Source organism: Pleurodeles waltl, chromosome 3_1, assembly GCF_031143425.1.
Source record: "Pleurodeles waltl isolate 20211129_DDA chromosome 3_1, aPleWal1.hap1.20221129, whole genome shotgun sequence".
NCBI classification, from domain to species: Eukaryota; Metazoa; Chordata; class Amphibia; order Caudata; family Salamandridae; genus Pleurodeles; species Pleurodeles waltl.
The window spans coordinates 1,317,945,586-1,317,964,264 of record NC_090440.1 but is presented as its reverse complement, the minus strand read 5'-3'; the positions used below and the strand labels follow the sequence as shown (position 1 = coordinate 1,317,964,264).

General features: G+C 42.6%; 1 protein-coding gene across 3 annotated transcripts in view; it reads right to left on the bottom strand.

Moving 5' to 3' along the window:
- HSPBAP1 (HSPB1 associated protein 1) overlaps positions 1-18,679 on the bottom strand; it is an 832,376-nt gene that overhangs the window by 25,659 nt on the left and 788,038 nt on the right. For all 3 annotated transcript variants that reach the window (XM_069224670.1, XM_069224671.1, XM_069224672.1), the window contains one exon: positions 3,189-3,299. In XM_069224670.1, coding sequence (XP_069080771.1) covers positions 3,189-3,299 — 111 coding nt within the window. The remainder of the gene's footprint in view (positions 1-3,188; positions 3,300-18,679) is intronic.

Genomic DNA, 18,679 nt, shown 5'->3' with positions numbered 1-18,679 from the left:
ACTTAGATGCCAGCAGGTCCCCATCCCAGCAATGGTATCCAATCATAGTGAGTTGCAAATAACAACCTGCCCTGTGAATATTTATGAGGTAGGTCAGATTGTGACCCACTACAATTTGCAAGTTTGTGAACCGACTGAGGTATCTAAGATGGCGAAGGAATGTTGAGGTTTGGAATTTTCTTGGAGAGCTGTTGGAATATTGAGAAGAGTTGAAGGGCTATAGCTAGGAGGGTGGAGTTGTTATGTGGATAAAGTGTTTACCTGGATTTTCAGGATTATCAATACAGTAAAACAGATAAACTGTGCAACAGCGCTTCTTTACATTGGCAACGAAGATGGTTGAAGTCTAACCTGTTCATCAATGCCCCAACACTTACGCCAAGCATCCTGATTTCTTTTATGGGGACTATCTCTGCGTGCACCCAATTATGCCTGTACGTTTCTTAGGCGTTGCACTCTACCGACTTAAGTTTTGAAGTTGTGTACCTTTGTTTTTAGGTGAACCTACTACTGTTCCAATAATACGTGTCCCCTACTGGTAAGAGCTTTCCCCCCTTTTTTTAAGTTTTATTTTTATTTTCACTATGCCCGACAATAGTACATAGGTTTGTTCCTCAAATTCTTTTTTATTTGCAAAAAGGCACTGCACAATTTACAACCAATTTGTGTGAATGGAAATTTTGTACATCAGGCCCACAGCCTTTAAAATGGGCAGCTGCTGAAGACAACTGTGCATAAGCTCAAAGAGCAAACCCATGAAAAACTGAGCACCATGTCAAGGTCTCACTAATACATAACAAAGAGAGAAGGGAGGAACAAATGAGCCAACCACTTCAGAATACGCATGACGATGGAGATGAAAACAACAATAGCTGATCTGGGAAGCAACAATGGCTGACATATATATTTGTTTTTAACAGTGCTGACTGCAAAGCCTCGAGGCTAAGGAAGGTGCAAAGATAGCCCCGCCTTGAAGGGTCAACTTATGCCTCAGATCTGCAAAGATACAAAAAGGGACCAAATCTCAGAACAAACAGATGTGGAAGAGGGGAGAGGGATTGAGAAAATCACATGCACCATCTCAGCAGGCAGATCAATGGAACTCTAATTGCCCTGCTCAATCTCAATGCATGAAGTTGGTGGTTCTGGAGATTTGGATACAGAACCTGCCCCTTTCACTGAGAGAGAGCTTTCCTGAGCAGAAGAGGAGGGGGCAGTGATAGGTGAAGCAGATCGGAGTACCCCAAACTCTGATGCGACTTGTGCTATTAAGATCAATTGCGGCTGATCCTGAAGTATCTTTCTCAGAACCCAAGGAATCAGAGGGATGGGAAGAAATGTGTAGTGGAGATGGGAATCCCACCTCAAGCAGAAAGCACCTTCCAGGGCTGACTGCTTTGAGAAATGCAGGTGCAGAACTATAGTCAGTGAGGGCAGTGAGTGTTTTTATGGTTTTGTGAGTGGCAAAAAGATCCATGAGAGGAATGCCCCATAGTGTGATGGACTGAATCGTCTCTGGGTGAAGATGTCATTTGGGACAGGCAAGATAGCACTGACAGATCATTGGCCTGCAAGTTGAGGGAGACCACCAGTTGGTTCACAGTCAGCCAGATCTCATGATCCTAATCCCAAGACCATAGCTTCAGAGTTTCCAGGTATAGGGTTCACAGCCCCATGCCACTGTGCTTGTCAGCATATCACAAGGCGGTTGTACTGTCCATCAGTACTTGGGCCGATGAAACACAGGTGTGCAATCTATACTCAGATGGAAACCACAATGACCCCTCCACTCCTAAAAGGGGAAGGAGACATCTTTAACTCCAATGGCCTCTGCTGGCGGTGGGCAGAAGGGGTTACTGCAACTGAGGTGATCAGGTACCAGGCACCACTGCAAATGCACAAAGGAACAATACATCTTATGACATTCATCTTCCGTTTCATTACAAATAAAGCTGTAATAAAGGAACCCTAATGATCAGTTACCCTCTTTTGCTCTTACAAGGAGTCTTTCTTAAATGCACATATGACCTGAAATCAGCAGCTACATATTTCTGAGCACCAGCACGAGGTGAAAGTTGAGCACAAACAACTCCCACTGAATGGAACAGGAGATCATGATTCTGATTATGATGTAGAATAATGGCACCAGCTTGCTGTGCACAATATGTGGGTAAAATACAGAGGAGGCATTCTAAGTGCTTGTGCATGTCTGCAATCACCAGAGGGGCGGTAAAGCTATAACAGAAAATCCCCACAAGCTTACCTAGCTACAGCGGGCACACTATTGTTTAAACGTTTAGATTTTAAAGACACCTTTTGCAAAATGAACTTCCCCTAAACCCCTGAGCAAGTATTCTGGAGAACAACTCACTATTTTCAGAATATAGTGAGGCGGATAGCAAGCCTTCAATGTTATCCAGAGCTTATAAGTAGCAGGTCTGTGAGTCAGTGATACAATAACTGTACTTTACTGCTTTCCCCAACCAGAACAGACAGGCATTCCACGGGAGTTTAGCCCATTCCCAATGATGGTGCCCCTTACCAGGGAAAAGAGTAAGAAAGGGCGTTAATCCCTCCCACATAATGGCCTTTTTTTATTTGCAGAGTTTATTTTCTTTTGTTGCACAATGTTTACAGGTACTCTGTGTGGTATGCAAGCACTTTAAGAAAATTCCAAAATACAAAATAAATAAGGTATCCACATGGTTGATGTTCTTGTGAAATTAGACTTCTTTGGGATGAAGCCTCTTTCTGTTGGGAGGCCAATCTGATGTTATGTATGGATAATTATAGTTTGGGTGGTAGATGAAAGTACGACAATGGGGTGCTTTTTGTGTCCTTATCACAGTAGGAAACGTATGCTATAACTTTATTTTAAGTAACTGTAGCCTCTTTAGGATAAAGTTACGTGGGCAAATTCTGGTCTGCCCCATCATCTCTCTATCTGCCACATTCGCCTCCACCATTTGTCACATTTCACAGGCAGTTCATATTGCCAAATATTCATCTGATGTGCTCATATACTGCTGTGGACTTCAATAAATATAGGGAAAACTGGTCATTCATTTGCCCCTGTTAACTTAGCAGAAAGACTTTGGACACATATCAAACACAAACAGACCACTCTCATAATACATACTCATACTCATGCCACTGATCCTGCACACTGCACAGGCAGACAACCTTACTTCGGTGGGATTTAACCAAGCTTCAGTGTTCCCGGGATCATGTGATGATTTGACGGCACACACTAGCATCCTAGTTATTGCCTCCTCAACACGAGCTTCATGGTCTTCATCCTATTAACCACCAATCAGAAAAAAGATTCATTGAATACATCCATTACTGTAACGTGTACTCGACACAATTTCTACAAATCTTCACCAAGCCAATAGCATTTACCAATCATTCAAATATGGTTTTAACGCAGGAACATTGTTAATGCCTAACAAATGTAAATTTTGACTTTTGTACACAGCACTATTTGCTTCGGATACTGTTTGCTTGGGCTGAATGTTCAGGTCTGCACAAAAGTTTTAAAAGTAATTACAAATCAAATGCAATCTGAACTAGGTGGGAGAAAGACATGGCAGCAGCGTGAACCCACGCACGTGAGGTTCAATAATGTTAACTTGCTTCGGAGAGTAATAGCATTTGTAATTTCCCCACATCGCTTTACTTACATGATTCATAAGCCAGAGGCAGGATTTTTAACACCATAAAACTGTTACTGTGGTAAATGCAGCATAAACCGTATAAAATGGTAGGACCCGAGAGTATTGTCAAAGTAAATACTGCTCAAATCAGATCTCCAGTCTCAGATGTCTTCTCCTCTTTCAATGCAATTTAGTCATGGATAACTCGGGAGTCCGCAGGAAGAATGGGACTGAGAATAACTAAACCATTCCCGCGAAATGGCAGTTGTTAATTCAAGAACCGTTATAGGATGGCTCAGCGAGTTGAATGTTTGCCACTGGACTATGCAGCGAACAGCAGGCCACGAACTGGAATCCCGCAAAGCCTGACTCAACCTTTCATATTCCTGACATCATTTGTGTTTATATATATATTTTTTTTAATGGCACCACAATGAACTATGCCTCGTGGTTCTGATCGCGCTCATACTTCAATAGTACAGCTCTTGTTTAATTTCTGTTAAATTCTTATTGTACACTAGGCATTCCTTCTTCCTGGGTGATCCCAGAGTATCCTCTACACACACATCAACACATAAATTACTCTTCTATTTTATTTTGAGAATCAGATGTTTTCCTAATTGTTACTACATCTATGGCCTGAATAAAGTTTTTAAAAAATGCATCCTTAAAGGGATTGATTACAAAATTAGCCAAATCGCGAAAATTGGGATGTTGTATTAGAACTTTAGTAGAAACTACTTTTAGCAATGATTTAGAATTTGACAGAGAGGGTGTTCTGTTGCCTCATTTAGATTCAAAACAAACTATTATGGGGCAACCCTGTAACCCTGGGAACCTGGGCTAGTAAATACAAATAAAGGACAGTGGTTCCCTAGGGAGAGGTTTCAAGCCTAAACCCCTTAGGCAGAATGAAGTATATATCAATCCAGAATCAAGTAGTGCTGATTGAACAGCTCACTTAATTCAATGCATCATATCACAATACAGGTGCTCCAAATATGACACAGTGAATGGTTGAAGGTGACAGCAGTGAAATAAATGTGCGTTAGTGCTGTACAAAAATATACACAATGAACATATACAACAGCCTCTAGGGTCTGATAAAGTCAATACATCTTGACAAGATTCTCAGTGGGGGTACATAATGATTCTTGTGATCAATCACATCAGTCCACTTGTAAATTCGTCGACGTTTCGACCATGTGAAGAACAAATTATCAGGACAACAAAACAAAGGGAGCAACCAGTGTGAGGAACCAATACTACAATTAAAAGGATAAATCAAAACAATGTGGTACAATCACCAGGGGAAGATGGACACTTCCGGTAAATGTACAGCAACCTCCGAAGATCAGTGCCTGGGACTCTACTATCTAGGGGTTATATGTTGAAACCACGAGTGCTTCAACCACCCATAGCTCGCCAACGAGTTCGGAACAACAACCTCGTTGGTATCACTAATGCCTTTACCACGAATGCCTTCACAACGATTTTTCGTTGTAAAGGCATTCCTGGTAAAGGCATTAGTGATCAGCATGCACGGTTCCAGCATGCGTCCCCCCTACCCCTACCCCTAAAAATTACTGCAACCTCCCCACCCCCACAACCACCCTTCCCCACCCCCAAAATGACCACAACCCAACCCCCTCCCCTAAAAGCTAAAGCACCCCAACCCCCCCAACCCACCCCTAAAACCTAAACCCTGACCCCCCCTCCCCTGCCCCTAAACCCTAATCACCCCAAGCCCCCCACCCCCAAAAACAAAAAATACTGAGTCCCCACCCCACCCCTAAAATCTAAAGCACCCCAACCCACCCCTAAAACCTAAACCTTGACCCCTCCCTCCCCTCCAAACCCTAATCACCCTACCCCCCACCCCCAAAGAAACAGCCTCAATCCCAGCCCAACTTACCTCCTCCTTCACCGCGTCGACTCCCTTCTTCTGTGCCTTAAACACGCATGTACGTCATTCACACATGCATGGTTAAGGCCCTAAAACCAGGAAGTCGTGAAAAACGAAACCGTTGTTTCGCTTTCGTTTTCCACGACTTCGTGGTTTAGGAGTCGTTGTTCCAGGTGTTTCCCCTATCTAGGTGTTCGTGATGGAGAGGCTACAAGCAGCATTGCGTACTAATGAACTGATATGACTGATCACAAGAATCGTTATGTACTTCCACTGAGAGTCTTGTCAAGATTTATGGACTTCATCAGCCCCTAGAGAATGTTGTACATATTTATTATATATATTTGTGTACAACAGTAACATTTATTTCACTGCTGTCACCTTCACACTTTCACTGCGTCATATTTAGATCACCTGTATCGTGACCTGCTATACAGAACTAAATGAGCTGTTCAATCTGCACTCATTGATTCTGGATTGATATATATTTTATTCTGCCTAAGAGGTTTAGCCTTGAAACCTCTCCGGCAGGGAACCTCTGTCCTTTGTCATTTCGATTTGGGTAAAACTTCAGTATGTCAGTGAAGGAGACTACTTTGTCTCCATCTCTGACATGCACCTGTGGCAGAGTAAGGGCCATCTAAGGTTTGGCCATTTGACTGCCCATCTGATTTGTGAAGGGTGTGCCCAGACGTGCTCAATGTGCCACTGGAACCAATCTACACTCGACTGAAGTGCCCAATAATAGAAAAACTGGAATTGGTTTGTTTGAGTTGCAGTTCTGAGAGGACCTGGCCTGGCAGTTTGGGATGTACTGTTCTTACTGCAGCAGGGTCAAGTGTGATTTCATATGGCTGGGTCCGAATTGAGGTGGCATGGGGGTGAAACTGATAGACTGAAGAACTGGCCCGAGCGATGACAAGTTGCTGAGATTAATTAAGCATTGCATCTATCTCCTTGCTGTTGTTGCACTTGAGGAAACAGCATCATCAGCGGCATGTGAGGAACCATTCCAGATATATCATTTGGAAGGGCCTTCACTCTCCTCCTGAACAGAACAATGCCCACTGAGTACTGCACCCAAAGAAACTGTATGTGATAATCTATAGAGTTCTTACACAGTTGATGTGACAGGCTGATCTTCTCTGGTACTGCTCTGTGAGATATAAACCCCAAAACGGGTGATCCTGGTACACCTGAGTTCTGGTGGGATGGAACTGTTCGGTGTCTAGGGTACTGTGCAGTGCTTAATTTGTACTTGTTGTTTCCGGTGCTGAGCACCGGCACTTATTTTTGAGGGCCGGGGCTTGCTCTTCTGCCTCAAGCATTTGCTGCGAGCAAAAGACACATGGGAAAGACGGTGGAAGGGAAAAAGAAAAAGCGTCACAAAGGGAGTAAACAGCTGCAAGAGTGAGCTGAAGGGGCAGGGAGTGGCTTTGTATGGATTAAAGAGGCCGGAGATGGTGCCACAGTATTACGTGTTCACAAATTTAATTGCAGCAGCCGGAGGGCTTTGTGCACCGGCACCTCTTTATTCACAAATTAAGCACTGGTACTGTGGCATGTGAATGGGGGATTAACAGTTCGGTCTTTCCCCTGAACATGTTGGGCTCTTGGTGGTCTTTAGTATTGCACACTAAATGCACATGTTTGGGATGGGGAGATATTGGGATATGAAACAAAGAGATGAATCTGGTTTTCTACCCAGTCGGCAACTCCCTCATTTGTATCCTGCAACAGATGCTTTATATTCTCAAAGTGTAGGGTGGGAGGAGCCGTTGAGGTTGATTGGAGTAGTTTTGCTGCTAGGACATTGACAACTCACAATCAATCATGGAAGAATGTGGGACAAAGCCCATTATAAGGCTTGCAATCTTGAGACCCCAGAAAAAAAACTCATTAAGAGCAGACTGCAAATTCTCATGTGAAATGTCAATGGTTTGCCTGACAAAAATCAAAGGGAGAGCAGTCCCTAAAACTGCTAAAATACTTAATCCCAACAAACCTCTGTTACCGGAAATTGACTTAGGTGGTAATAAATGTCCCTTTGCAGCCCAATACACTTTCAGGAAGTGATTCCATTCAAACGATACCAGTGGGTCCAGTTGCGCCACCACATTAACCTGGAATTGTGTCCCCTTTCAGTTATCAAGAGTATGTTGCGACATCATAGAAAATTACTTGGCAATCACTGACACTGCAAAGTAAGCTCCTATCCTTGAAAAGCATGTATGCCCCCTCCCTTGACTGCAAACCTCCTGTCTGACTTAGGCCGAATACCATTGCAAATTCCATCTGGGGGCTGACTTGAATGGTGTACCTGACTGGGCACTCAACAGAACAGGACCAGTGGGACGCCCCAGGTTGATTCTACCATGCTTGCCAGATTCTTTGACCCCCTTAGTGTGGCAGACATCTGGCATATGTTTCACCCTGGGGGCGTTTTATACATTCATTTCAAGCACTCACAAACCTTCCTGAGACTAATGAAGAACACAGACCTCCACGGGTTCTCTAATGCACACAGACTGGTCGGCTCATTGTCAAACCATTCACCAGTCCAGCTGATGGTTAGGTGGGGCAAGGAGGTGGGAAGCCTGCATAGCTTTTAAGTGCTCAGTGGCAGGTAAAAACAATTTGCAGAGCCTATATCACAGAAAAGACTGATTAATATTCTGAGTGAAAGTGGGGTTCAATGAATTCAATTTACCCAGAATGCTCAGGGAAGCCTTTAAGGTCTTAATATAAAGCTTCCTTTTCTGTTTTGTAACAGCCAGACTCCATTCTCTGCAGTAAGAGGTGACAAATATAGACAAATTACTCCTGAGCATAGTGTCTGAATACTTGGAGACTGCGTCTCCAGCCATTGTTGCCAACATTACACACACCAAGACTGTGCTCCAACAAACCCTGACTGATGAAACTAGGGCTGCATGGCTCGCCCCTAGAGCTGCATCTATCATTGGGGCAATAAAGCCACCTGGCCGAGATGGTAATCCAGAAGCCAGGTCAGTCCCCTGAAGCTTTTTCCTCATATCGCCTGATCTCCCTTTTGCTTGTGGGGGTTAAGATCTGGACCAAAGCCCCAGTAAACTGACTTCTGAAAATGTTACAGTCCCTAGTGCAGCTAGATCAGCCCTGCTTTATGCAGGGAATAGATACTAGATATAATATATGAGTACTTTACAACGCTCTGGTAGCTAGATTGGAAGGCTCAAAGGCACTATTTATAGCCAGCTTCAAGAAGGCATTTGATTTAGTTGAGTGGGACTACTGTTCACTTTGCTGAAGAGAATTAACATAGGTCCTACGCTCATTAAATAGGTATGACTGTTATACACTGGCTAGAATGAGGGAGGGAAGTGAAACATCCCATCCATACCTCAGTAAAGGGGCATTAGAAAGGGCCGCCTACAATCCCCTTGCTTGTACCATAGTGATCTAGCTGCTGGTGGAGTGGGTAAGGATAAACCATTAGTTTAGGGACTTCAAATGGGCACTGAGTATTGCAGACAGAAAGTCCTTATAAGCCAATGATGTATTGCTATTCCTAAGTGCCCTGAATGGTCCGACCTCAGAACATTCCAGACCCTCTGCACATTCAGTAGTTTTCAGGACTGAAAATTAGTAGAGCTAAAACTGTAGAATACCTGGTTAGTATAAAATCACAGGATCTATGGCAGCACCAGGACCTATTGATAGGGAGGGTTTCAAATACTTAGGGTGTATGTAACACCAAGATGAGGTAGTCGCTTGAGAGACATTCAACCTCACCCTGACAAACTACGGAGGAACGTTCTAGACTCCCATACCATTGTCTTTGCTAGATAGAGTGGCAGTTTCCAAAATGACAGCACTAACATGCTTGCTCTACCAGACACAGAACTTCCAATGCAATTTTCACTCTAATTAATTCTATCCTGAGCCGTTTTTGTGAAACCAAGGGTTTCCCAGAATCTCTCTAGGTAAATGTTTCAAGCCTCAATATGACAGTGGTGTTAAAAACGCAGACATCACCTCTTGATACAGGACATCACATTTAATTATTATCAATGAATGGTAGTATGATACAAATGCAAATAAGGGCCCAACCTTTGAATTTTAAAAACGGCGATGGAGGAGATCCAGATTCTACAACTACTTTATAGGGATCCGGGAAGCTACTCAAGTAGTGTTTAAAATATGGAATCACATGACCAAGGATGAAGGATGAAAACAAAAAATCTGAACAGGAAGACAACCCTTTGGGTCAGGACTCAGTCAAATCTTCAAGTTGCAGGGTGGAACAATAATGGGATTTCACAGTAGGGGACATTATGGTCTGCACAGTGATGTGTTCTTTTGCAGACTCACAGGAGGAATATGACCAGCTCTTATGCTACCTTCAGCTTCGCCATGCATTTTCCTCTTGACTTATCTTGAAGAACTTGAACTCAGTCCACTGGAGGCAAAGTTACTGATGGGGAGCTGATGGAACAAAGTATCACAAGTATATCGCTCACTAGTTATCAACTCCCCGGATCTCTCAAACTACTGCGTCAGGTGTGGCAGGTGGATCTTAGGGCACTGCATGATGATGAATGGTTGGGAGTAGCTCATCACAGCACAGTAGCGTTTTATCCAGATGAAACAAGGCCACCTTACCTACCTTATCACTGCCAGGTTGTGAAAATGTCTTCTTGTTCCCTATAAAGGTCTCGCTCCACAGAAATGTAGATCTGGACTCCAAACGATCCATGAAAGTGCTGTTGTGGTTGAGTTTACTAATTACAAAAATGACATTGCTAAGCTTTAGAGGGCCCTTGAGCCCCCGTTCCTGAGGCTGTTCACAAAAACATGGAAAAATTTGGGAAGACGGGTGCCAATACAGAGCTATCCTGATACACCATCATTCACCCGAGCTATCAGTTTTTTTATGCTAGTGCTCCTGGGAGGGGATCACTGGAGGGTGTAAGAGTGGAGTGCAGGGTTGCTCACCAGTGATTGCTGACCTCATGAATGCACAACGTATGATTCGCTGTGTACTTGAGCCTGCCATGGAAAGTTGTTTTATGCTATTGTCCTTCCTTTTTATGTAAAACCAATAAAATGTGTCATTAAAAAAAGGATACGGAGTCACCATTTCGACAGCACCAATTCTATTAAAGTCTTGTTCAGCAGCATCACATGGTACAAAATGAAAAGTGCTTTAACTATGACAGGCTGTTTACTCTTACGCATGGTTTACTTTACGACTATTATGTTTTAATGTCGAACACAACATCACAATGCATTAACCATCCACAACCCAGATACAACTCCTGACAGTCGCTTGACTTTATGCTTGTCCTTGTCCCTGTCCCTGTAGAGCGCTCTACTGTCTTTTGGCTAGGTGTGCACTATATATCTATAGGCTATAGAAAAACGACATACATACATAAGTTAGTTTGTGGAAATGTATCTTATCTGGAAAACCTTCAAATACAGCATAGTTTTAGCTTTTCAGACCCTACAGTAAACTATTTTGATAAGGGTCAATAGACAGGATTTACACCAATATTTTAATTTCTTATTTGCTTTTAATGGATGAAATATTTATCTGCAATGTTTTATTTAAAATTCACAATGGGAGTTGTTGGAAATGGTCCTTTTTGCAGGGTCATCCTTAAACTTTTTGCCTCCTTCCTCCTAGTTTTCTAACCTGTTTTTGTTGGGATTTAGGACTCTGGGCACTTTACCACTGCTAACCAGTGCTAAAGTGCATATGCTCTATGTGTACATTGTATTGTTCGCTGGTTTATCCATGATTGGCATATTTGATTTACTTGTAAGTTCCTAGTGAAGTGCACTAGAGGTGCCCTGGTCTTGTAAATCAAGTGCTACTAGTGGGCCTGCAGCACTGGTTGTGCCACCCACATTTGTAGCCCTGTAAACATGGCTCAGACGTGCCACTGCTGTGTCTATGTGCCATTTTAAACTGTCAATTCCACTTGACAAGTGTACCCACTTGCCAGGCCTAAACCTTCCCTTTTCATCCATGTGAGGGACCCTAAGGTAGGCCCTAGGTAGCCCCATGGGCAGGGTGCAGTGTATGTTAAAGGTGGGGCATGCACTGATGTGTGTTACATGTCCTAACAGTATAATACTTCTAAATGCAGGCTTCATTGTTGAAAGGTCTATCTCTCTCATAGGTTAACATGGGGGGGGGTGGTTGTAAATAACTTTAAAGTTCAGATTCCCTTTGAGAGCAGATGCAGATAGGAATATGGAGTCTGGAGTCACTGAACTCACAATTTAAAAATACATCTTTTAGTAAAGTTGTTTTTTAGATTGTTAGTTTGCAAATGCCACTTTGCTCTAACCATTCTGTGACTCTGCCAGTTTTTGAATTCCCTGTCTGGGTCAGTTTAACAGTTGGGCTGTTTGTGAAGCCCCTCTAGACAATGAGGCAAAATGAGCTGGGGTGTAGCCTGCATATCCTGATGAGCCATCTCTGCTAGGGTGGAAGGAGGAGTGGTTACTTACACCTGAATGGGCTGTGCCTGCCCTCTCACAATGCAGTCTCCAACCCCCCTGGTGTGTGTCTGGGGCCTGGCCTGGGCAAGGCAGGATCTTGCAAACAGGGAATTTCCTTTGAAGTTTGCCTACTCCAAAGGCAGAAAGGGGTATAAGTAGTGGACCCAAAACCCAATACTTTAGATTTCTTCAAGATCACTTCTGGAACCAAGAGGAACCTCAGCCAAGGAGAAGAGCTGAAGAGCAGAGGAGAAGTGCTGCCCCTGCCTATGCTTTGTTGGGCTATCCTGCAGTTGCTGCTTCTGACTGCAAAAAAGGGGACAAAGACTGGACTTTGTGGTATAGTCCTGCTTGGAAAGAATCTCCAAGGGCTTGAATTGAGCTTGCCTCCTGTTTTGAAGCCTCAGGGCCATCAAAGTATTCCTCTGCTAACATCTGGACTCTCTGCTGAGACTTCTGCCCTGCCAAGTGGTGTCCTATCCAGTCCCTGAGCCCTTGAAAGGTGAAGTTGGCAGACAAGAGTTGAAATTCCACACACAGAACGCCGTGCAGGGATATTTGACACGCCATCTGCAACGTGGCTGATAAACGATGTGCCGCTGGCTTCGCGGCTAAAATCGACACTTCACCTGCATCGTGGCTGGGAGAAGAAATGACGCACGGCCTCCCTTGCGAGGAAGGAATCAACGCATTGCTGCGTTTTCCAATGCATGCTCATCCGTGCGGCTTCATTTTTTACGCTAACCTGGTACATTGTGCAAAATCGTCGTTTCCATTGTTTTCTATGGAGCAAGACTCCCATTCTTTTGAAAATTCATATTTTAACTTGTAGATGTTGGATTTTTGTTGTTTTGGTCTTGTTTGATTTAGATAAATATTGTCTTTTTTCCTAAACTGGTGTGGTGTCCATTTTGGAGTGTTTTCACTGTATTACTATGTGTGTTGGTAAAAATACTTTACACATTGCTTCTGGAGTTAAGCCTGCCTGCTCGTGCCAAGCTACCAAGGTGGTGAGTGGGGGTTACGCGAGTGTGGTTCTCCTTTAACCTAATTAGAGGGAGGGTCCTTGCTTAGACAGGGGGTAACCTGACTGTCAACCAAAGACCCAATTTTTAACAGGCCTCTAGTTTGCATTTCATCGAAATATTTGAAGGGATTCTGGAACTGAAATCTGACTAAAGAATGTAAGACAGAGAAATACAAATGGTGAAGCGTTTGCATTACAAATCATTATTAGATGTCAATGGTATATCTGCAGATCAAATGTGCTATTGGTTCCTAATCAGCAGTGAGAGGACACCAAAACGTAAACAGAAAATACATTTGAAAATACTGGGAGAAAACAGGAGATCAGTGATAGAGGGCAGACACTTACTTGAAAAACACTTTGCCACTCAAAGACATTCATGTAACACAATAGTAATGGGTCCACCTTTTTAACCCAAACTGGTGGGGCACTGTTGCAAATAGTCATTCTGTAGTCACATAAAAGTGAGGGAAAGTATGAATTGATTTGAAAATGTAGTATCTAATGTGTAATTCTCTAACTAGAAAAGTCATTTAGACATCTTCAGCAGACTGCCAGGTCAAAGGAGGCCAAGGCCTCAGCTATGCTGGTGAAGCACCATTAGGAGATCCCGACAGCCAGGTGTGGGATCTTCAAACCTTAGGTATATCTGCAGGCGGGGATCCTAAGGTCTTATGTGCATCCGACAGTTGAGGTTTGGCCATTGGAAACTTGGTGCTTTCCCCGTCCTTAAATGAGGCAAGCAAACTTAGAGATTGGTGGGGCTCCGCCTGTTTCCCCAAACTCTAAGGGAGGCCCAAAGATCAACTCTAAGCAAAGTAAATCTAGTTAGTGATTGGAATCGTTCAGGAAAAAATAGACCATTTTATAAATATTTTAAATTAATGTACATTTGTCTCTGTCATACTTGCTCAGGAGTTCCAGGAGTTGCAAATTTGATAGCCAGAGGAAAAAAGGTCTTGGATTTTTTATGTATTATTTGGTGCTGGAATGACAGGTATGAGAGGATTGGCAGGTCATAGGTAACATACAAACATTAATTTATGGATTTTCTTTCAACACTAGAATACATTAGTACTGTTGTAAATCTTGTGGACCACAGTGAAAACTTTAAAATGAACCTGTTGGCTAACTTGCAGCTTGTAAGTTGAATTTGTCTCCCTGAAGAATTCTTCCTGAATTTACCTCTTAATCAAATTAGACACACAATTATGGGTTTTTCTTATTTCTATAGACGGTGGTCAAAAATGGGATGACTTGGTGGTGATAATTGTTCATTTACCTGGAAAAAGGGAGATCCAGGTTTACAATATGACAGGTACTAATGCATGTCTGCCTATAACACATGTATGAGGGAGTCACAAGTATTTCCCCATGCATGTTGGTCCTGTATTTGTGTGTGTGTGTGTGTAAATATGCATGTATGGAAAGATTAATCTCCCTGTGAGAGACCATGGCATAGCGATGACCTGAACTTGAATATTACCATCATGAGAACGACCTGACCTAATGTAATCTTGGATGAAATGATTTAGGTTTACAATAAATCCTCTTGTGACTCTTTCATTCACTGTGTCCATGAATTCTTTGTTTCTATCTATAAGAAAGTTGACGCACTGTTATCAGTGCAGTATAAATGATCTGAAGCTGAAAACTGCTAATGCAACCAGGGCATGTGACATTGGGAATATGCAATCATCCTCGGCCTAACTCTTCACTCTGGAGTACCTGGAGAAGATCTAAAGGTGTATTGATGAGGCGCACCATCATGCTAGAAAGTAGCTCAAGGGACAAGTATTCACGTTAAGGCAATCCTTTCCAAGTTTCTGAGAACTTTCATTCCCACATGCAAACTTAAAATTGATATCCAGCTAAACCTCTTCCCAAATGTACAGACATTTGGGATGAAGGCTTTCCAGGGTGCCAGAAAGTGAAACTGAATTGCTTCAATTCCAAGGTGCTGCCCCCGGGAAATCACCTTGTGTCAAGTAGAGGAAAGCTTGCTAGAGATGCATTACCCACAGCCTTTTCACTCAGAATTTCTTTTGGCAGTAAAAGAACACAGTATATAATATGTTGTTTGATTTAAATTGTCAGCAAAAGCCACTAAAGAATGAAGTTCTCCAACTATTACCTTGGATGAAACATCCCAACAGTGTGCACCAAAGCACAACTCTGCAAAGGTGCAAATAACGTTCTGCAGAAACACGCAGTGCAGAAAAATAATTTGAGATTGAGGTACTGCACTCATTTTTATTACAAAAGAGATAGGGACCTAAATCTGAGTACTGATGCCATCATATAAATCACAATGTGGTGTGTAACTGTTGTGATTGTATAAGTTTAATTTACATTTGAGGAAAACCTTTCACTTCCAAGAAAATTAATGGAGTATGGTGCAACGATTCAGCAAGTAAACACCCCTTTATTATCCTTGGTATATTAAGCTTTAAAGTTTATCTAGAATTGCAATGGTCATGTGATTCACTGAATGTAATGTGGACACTGGTGAATTATTGTGAGCAAGAATGAAGATACTAAGGGAAATGGTGTTTAGTGCAAGGAACACCCACAAGACACAGTTATCATTAAGAATCCATGATAAGATTCCTCTTTATGGAGTGGTATGTAGACCGGCAGTTTCCCTTCACCATGGAACAAGTTAAGTGTGCTTACAACTTCTTCATAAAAGCATGTTGTGGCAAATATTTGCATCTTTTTGCACATTATCGAGCTATACCTGTTATAATCCCTGTTTCACACTGATACCCTCAACTCTAATTTACACTTGGTGATCTACATCAAATACGCACTTAAAAATATTAGCCACGTGCTGCAAAACATGTACTGAACGTTGTTTGTTCCACCCTGCGCACTATGGTAGCACAGAAGGGACCGCAGATGCCTGTGCGGCTCCTTCAGTAATATTGATATCACTGGTGCACATGTAGCTCCGGCGCTTACTTCAGAGGGCGTTCCCTCATTTGCATGGGTTGTGGCCCCCTGCAAATGAGGGAATCCCTTTGCCTCTTTGCTGGCGCCATATCACTGACACTGGTGCAGAAGCAAACATGCCCACAGGAGGCACACTGACACTGTGCCACAAAAAGTGGTGCACTATCAGTGTGCTGCCTCAAGGCAGCCCTCTCGAGGGGTGAAAGGGTGTTCCGGGGACCCTCCGACATTCTGCACTGGCTGCAGGGGGTGGATTCTTTTTCTCCCTTCTTTAAAGTGCAGGCGGCTTGCCACCTGCACTGTGAAACACGGAGCTGCAAATTTGATTGAATGCGCAGACCTGGGGGTGGCACAAATTTGCGGCTGCCCAGATGCAGCGCATTCATTGTAGCAGGGTGCACTGTTCCTGCCATGGCGCAAACAGCGACTGTGCGCCCTTTCCATAATTGCATTTCCATAGTTCTAAAACCACTCACTTTGACTCTTTCAGCCCAAGATAAAACCCAAAGGCCTCCTTCCTTACATACGCGTGCCTGGCAGGTGCAGATGATCCCTGCCACTGTGAAAAATCCCTGTCCATGCTTTCCGATCCAACTAGGAAACAGTACATGCGTGTTTTTCATGGTATGTGTAGTCATATCTACATAAATGCTGCCAGTTCAGGTTTGTATCAGACTTAAATTTTACATGCTGACAATTTTTCAACATATTGTTTACAAAAATTGAAAAGTATAGACACTGGTAATTTTTTGTCCAACTCGAAGACATTTCTGTCATTCAATGTCAGGTTGCAGTTGCTCTTGTCACTACCAGGGAGTGAGATATTTGTAAATTACAGTTGTGATTTCCGAAAAAGTAGGAGTTGGAAAAGCACTTGTAAATTATAGTCGCTCTTTACGTGTCATTAAGTTGATTAACAGCACTAGAGGGCAGCTAATTAATAACTTCAACAATATGCTGTAAGAAGGAATCAGTAATAGTGTGCAAAGAAGCATGCTATCTAGTCCACACCATTCAAACATATTGTCTAATGTCCATCGACTTGGACAAATTAAACTTGTCAATAAATTAAATGGGCAAATGACAGAAAAACACATGCTATTTCCCATTGTTCACGGATGTATTATGGGTACACTGTGACATCGATAGGATCAAACCTAAATATGGCACACTCAAATACCAATAGTCAAAGTAAAATGAAAGTCGACCCTCGAACTCTTCATGTCTCGAATAATCCTAAATGAGGGCCTGAATCTCAGCCTCGTGCAGGAAAATATCTCCCCTCGTACCTACATCTGATATCAACAAATAGTTGCACATGCATCGCAACGTCTACAGAGGCGTAGGACATTTTTTGTTAGTAATATAAGATAAGAGAGAAAATAGGTGAGACACATGGTTCCTAGCTCTGCTATCAAGACTCTCCCCTCCACAGCTAAAAACCTCTAGGCTGTGGTGGTGAGCATGGCAATCAATGTCAAACTTTGCTATGTTATTGCTTTGTAAGCCAACTTTTAGGACTTGCAAATAGAAAGGCTATATTCCCTTATCATGAAGGGCTGCATAGTTCTCTAAGGACCAAGGTAAAATTAAACGTTTGCCTTACTTACAAGTGTATAGCAGGCACAGTCCATTTCAGGTCTATTTTTTTCCAAAAAACAATCAAACATAACAGACTTACAGGTGGGGTTTTTAGGTTAGCAAGCTTTATTCATTGTCCGTTGTCATTTACATTTTACTCCTGTTGACCTAATCATACAGCATGAGGCAATGAATCAGCCCACTTACCCCATTGGCTACTTTCACTATGAGTGACTGCACAATACCTTTGTACATTCCTTTTTTCAGTGACAAAGTTAACTCAACGTTTGCATTTTTATTCTATGTTTAAATACTGCCTATTTACTTTGCCTACACTCTTTTCTAAAGTTTATGTCCTAAAGTGTTTTAGTAACTCTGTACCTGCGATTTGAGTGAATGCTGGTGATTTATTCTTGACTCCTTCAAACATAAATATACTAAAATGCATTGTGCAACTGAATGGCTTTTTTTTTTTACATGGCTAGCACAACAGCCGCATATAGTGTTTAATCTGAGACAGTGATTACAACTGGGGCCCACTGGGACTCATTTTTGGGGAAAGCATTTATTTTTCCTCATCAGACTGTGACCGAGAGAAACAGAGTGAAAAACACACAAGGGGAAACGAGGTGGGATGGGAATGATGGAAAAAACGTGACAAAGGGAGAAAGCAGTACCATGAAAGAGTGAGATAAAGGGGTAGGAAGCGTCTGTTGGTAAAGTAAAGAGGCATGAATGAAATCAACTCTACGCACTTATTTTTATTTTTTTTACAAATTAAGCACTGGCCACCAAAAAGGTGATTGCAAGCTTACGGTGGCTATGTTTAATTGGTAGCCTATATCTTTTAGTCTTTATTGAATATATATTCTGAAAGAAGAAAATAAATACCTGTGGCATTGGCCTGCCAAGGCCAGATCTCCTGGCTTTGCCGATGCTCGTTACTTATATAGCAGCCTCATCCTCGACCTTCCCACACACCACTCCATTCCACCAACCTCTTCCTTACAACAAGGTCATCAAAACGTTTTGCAACTAATGACAGATACTTTGGGGTGC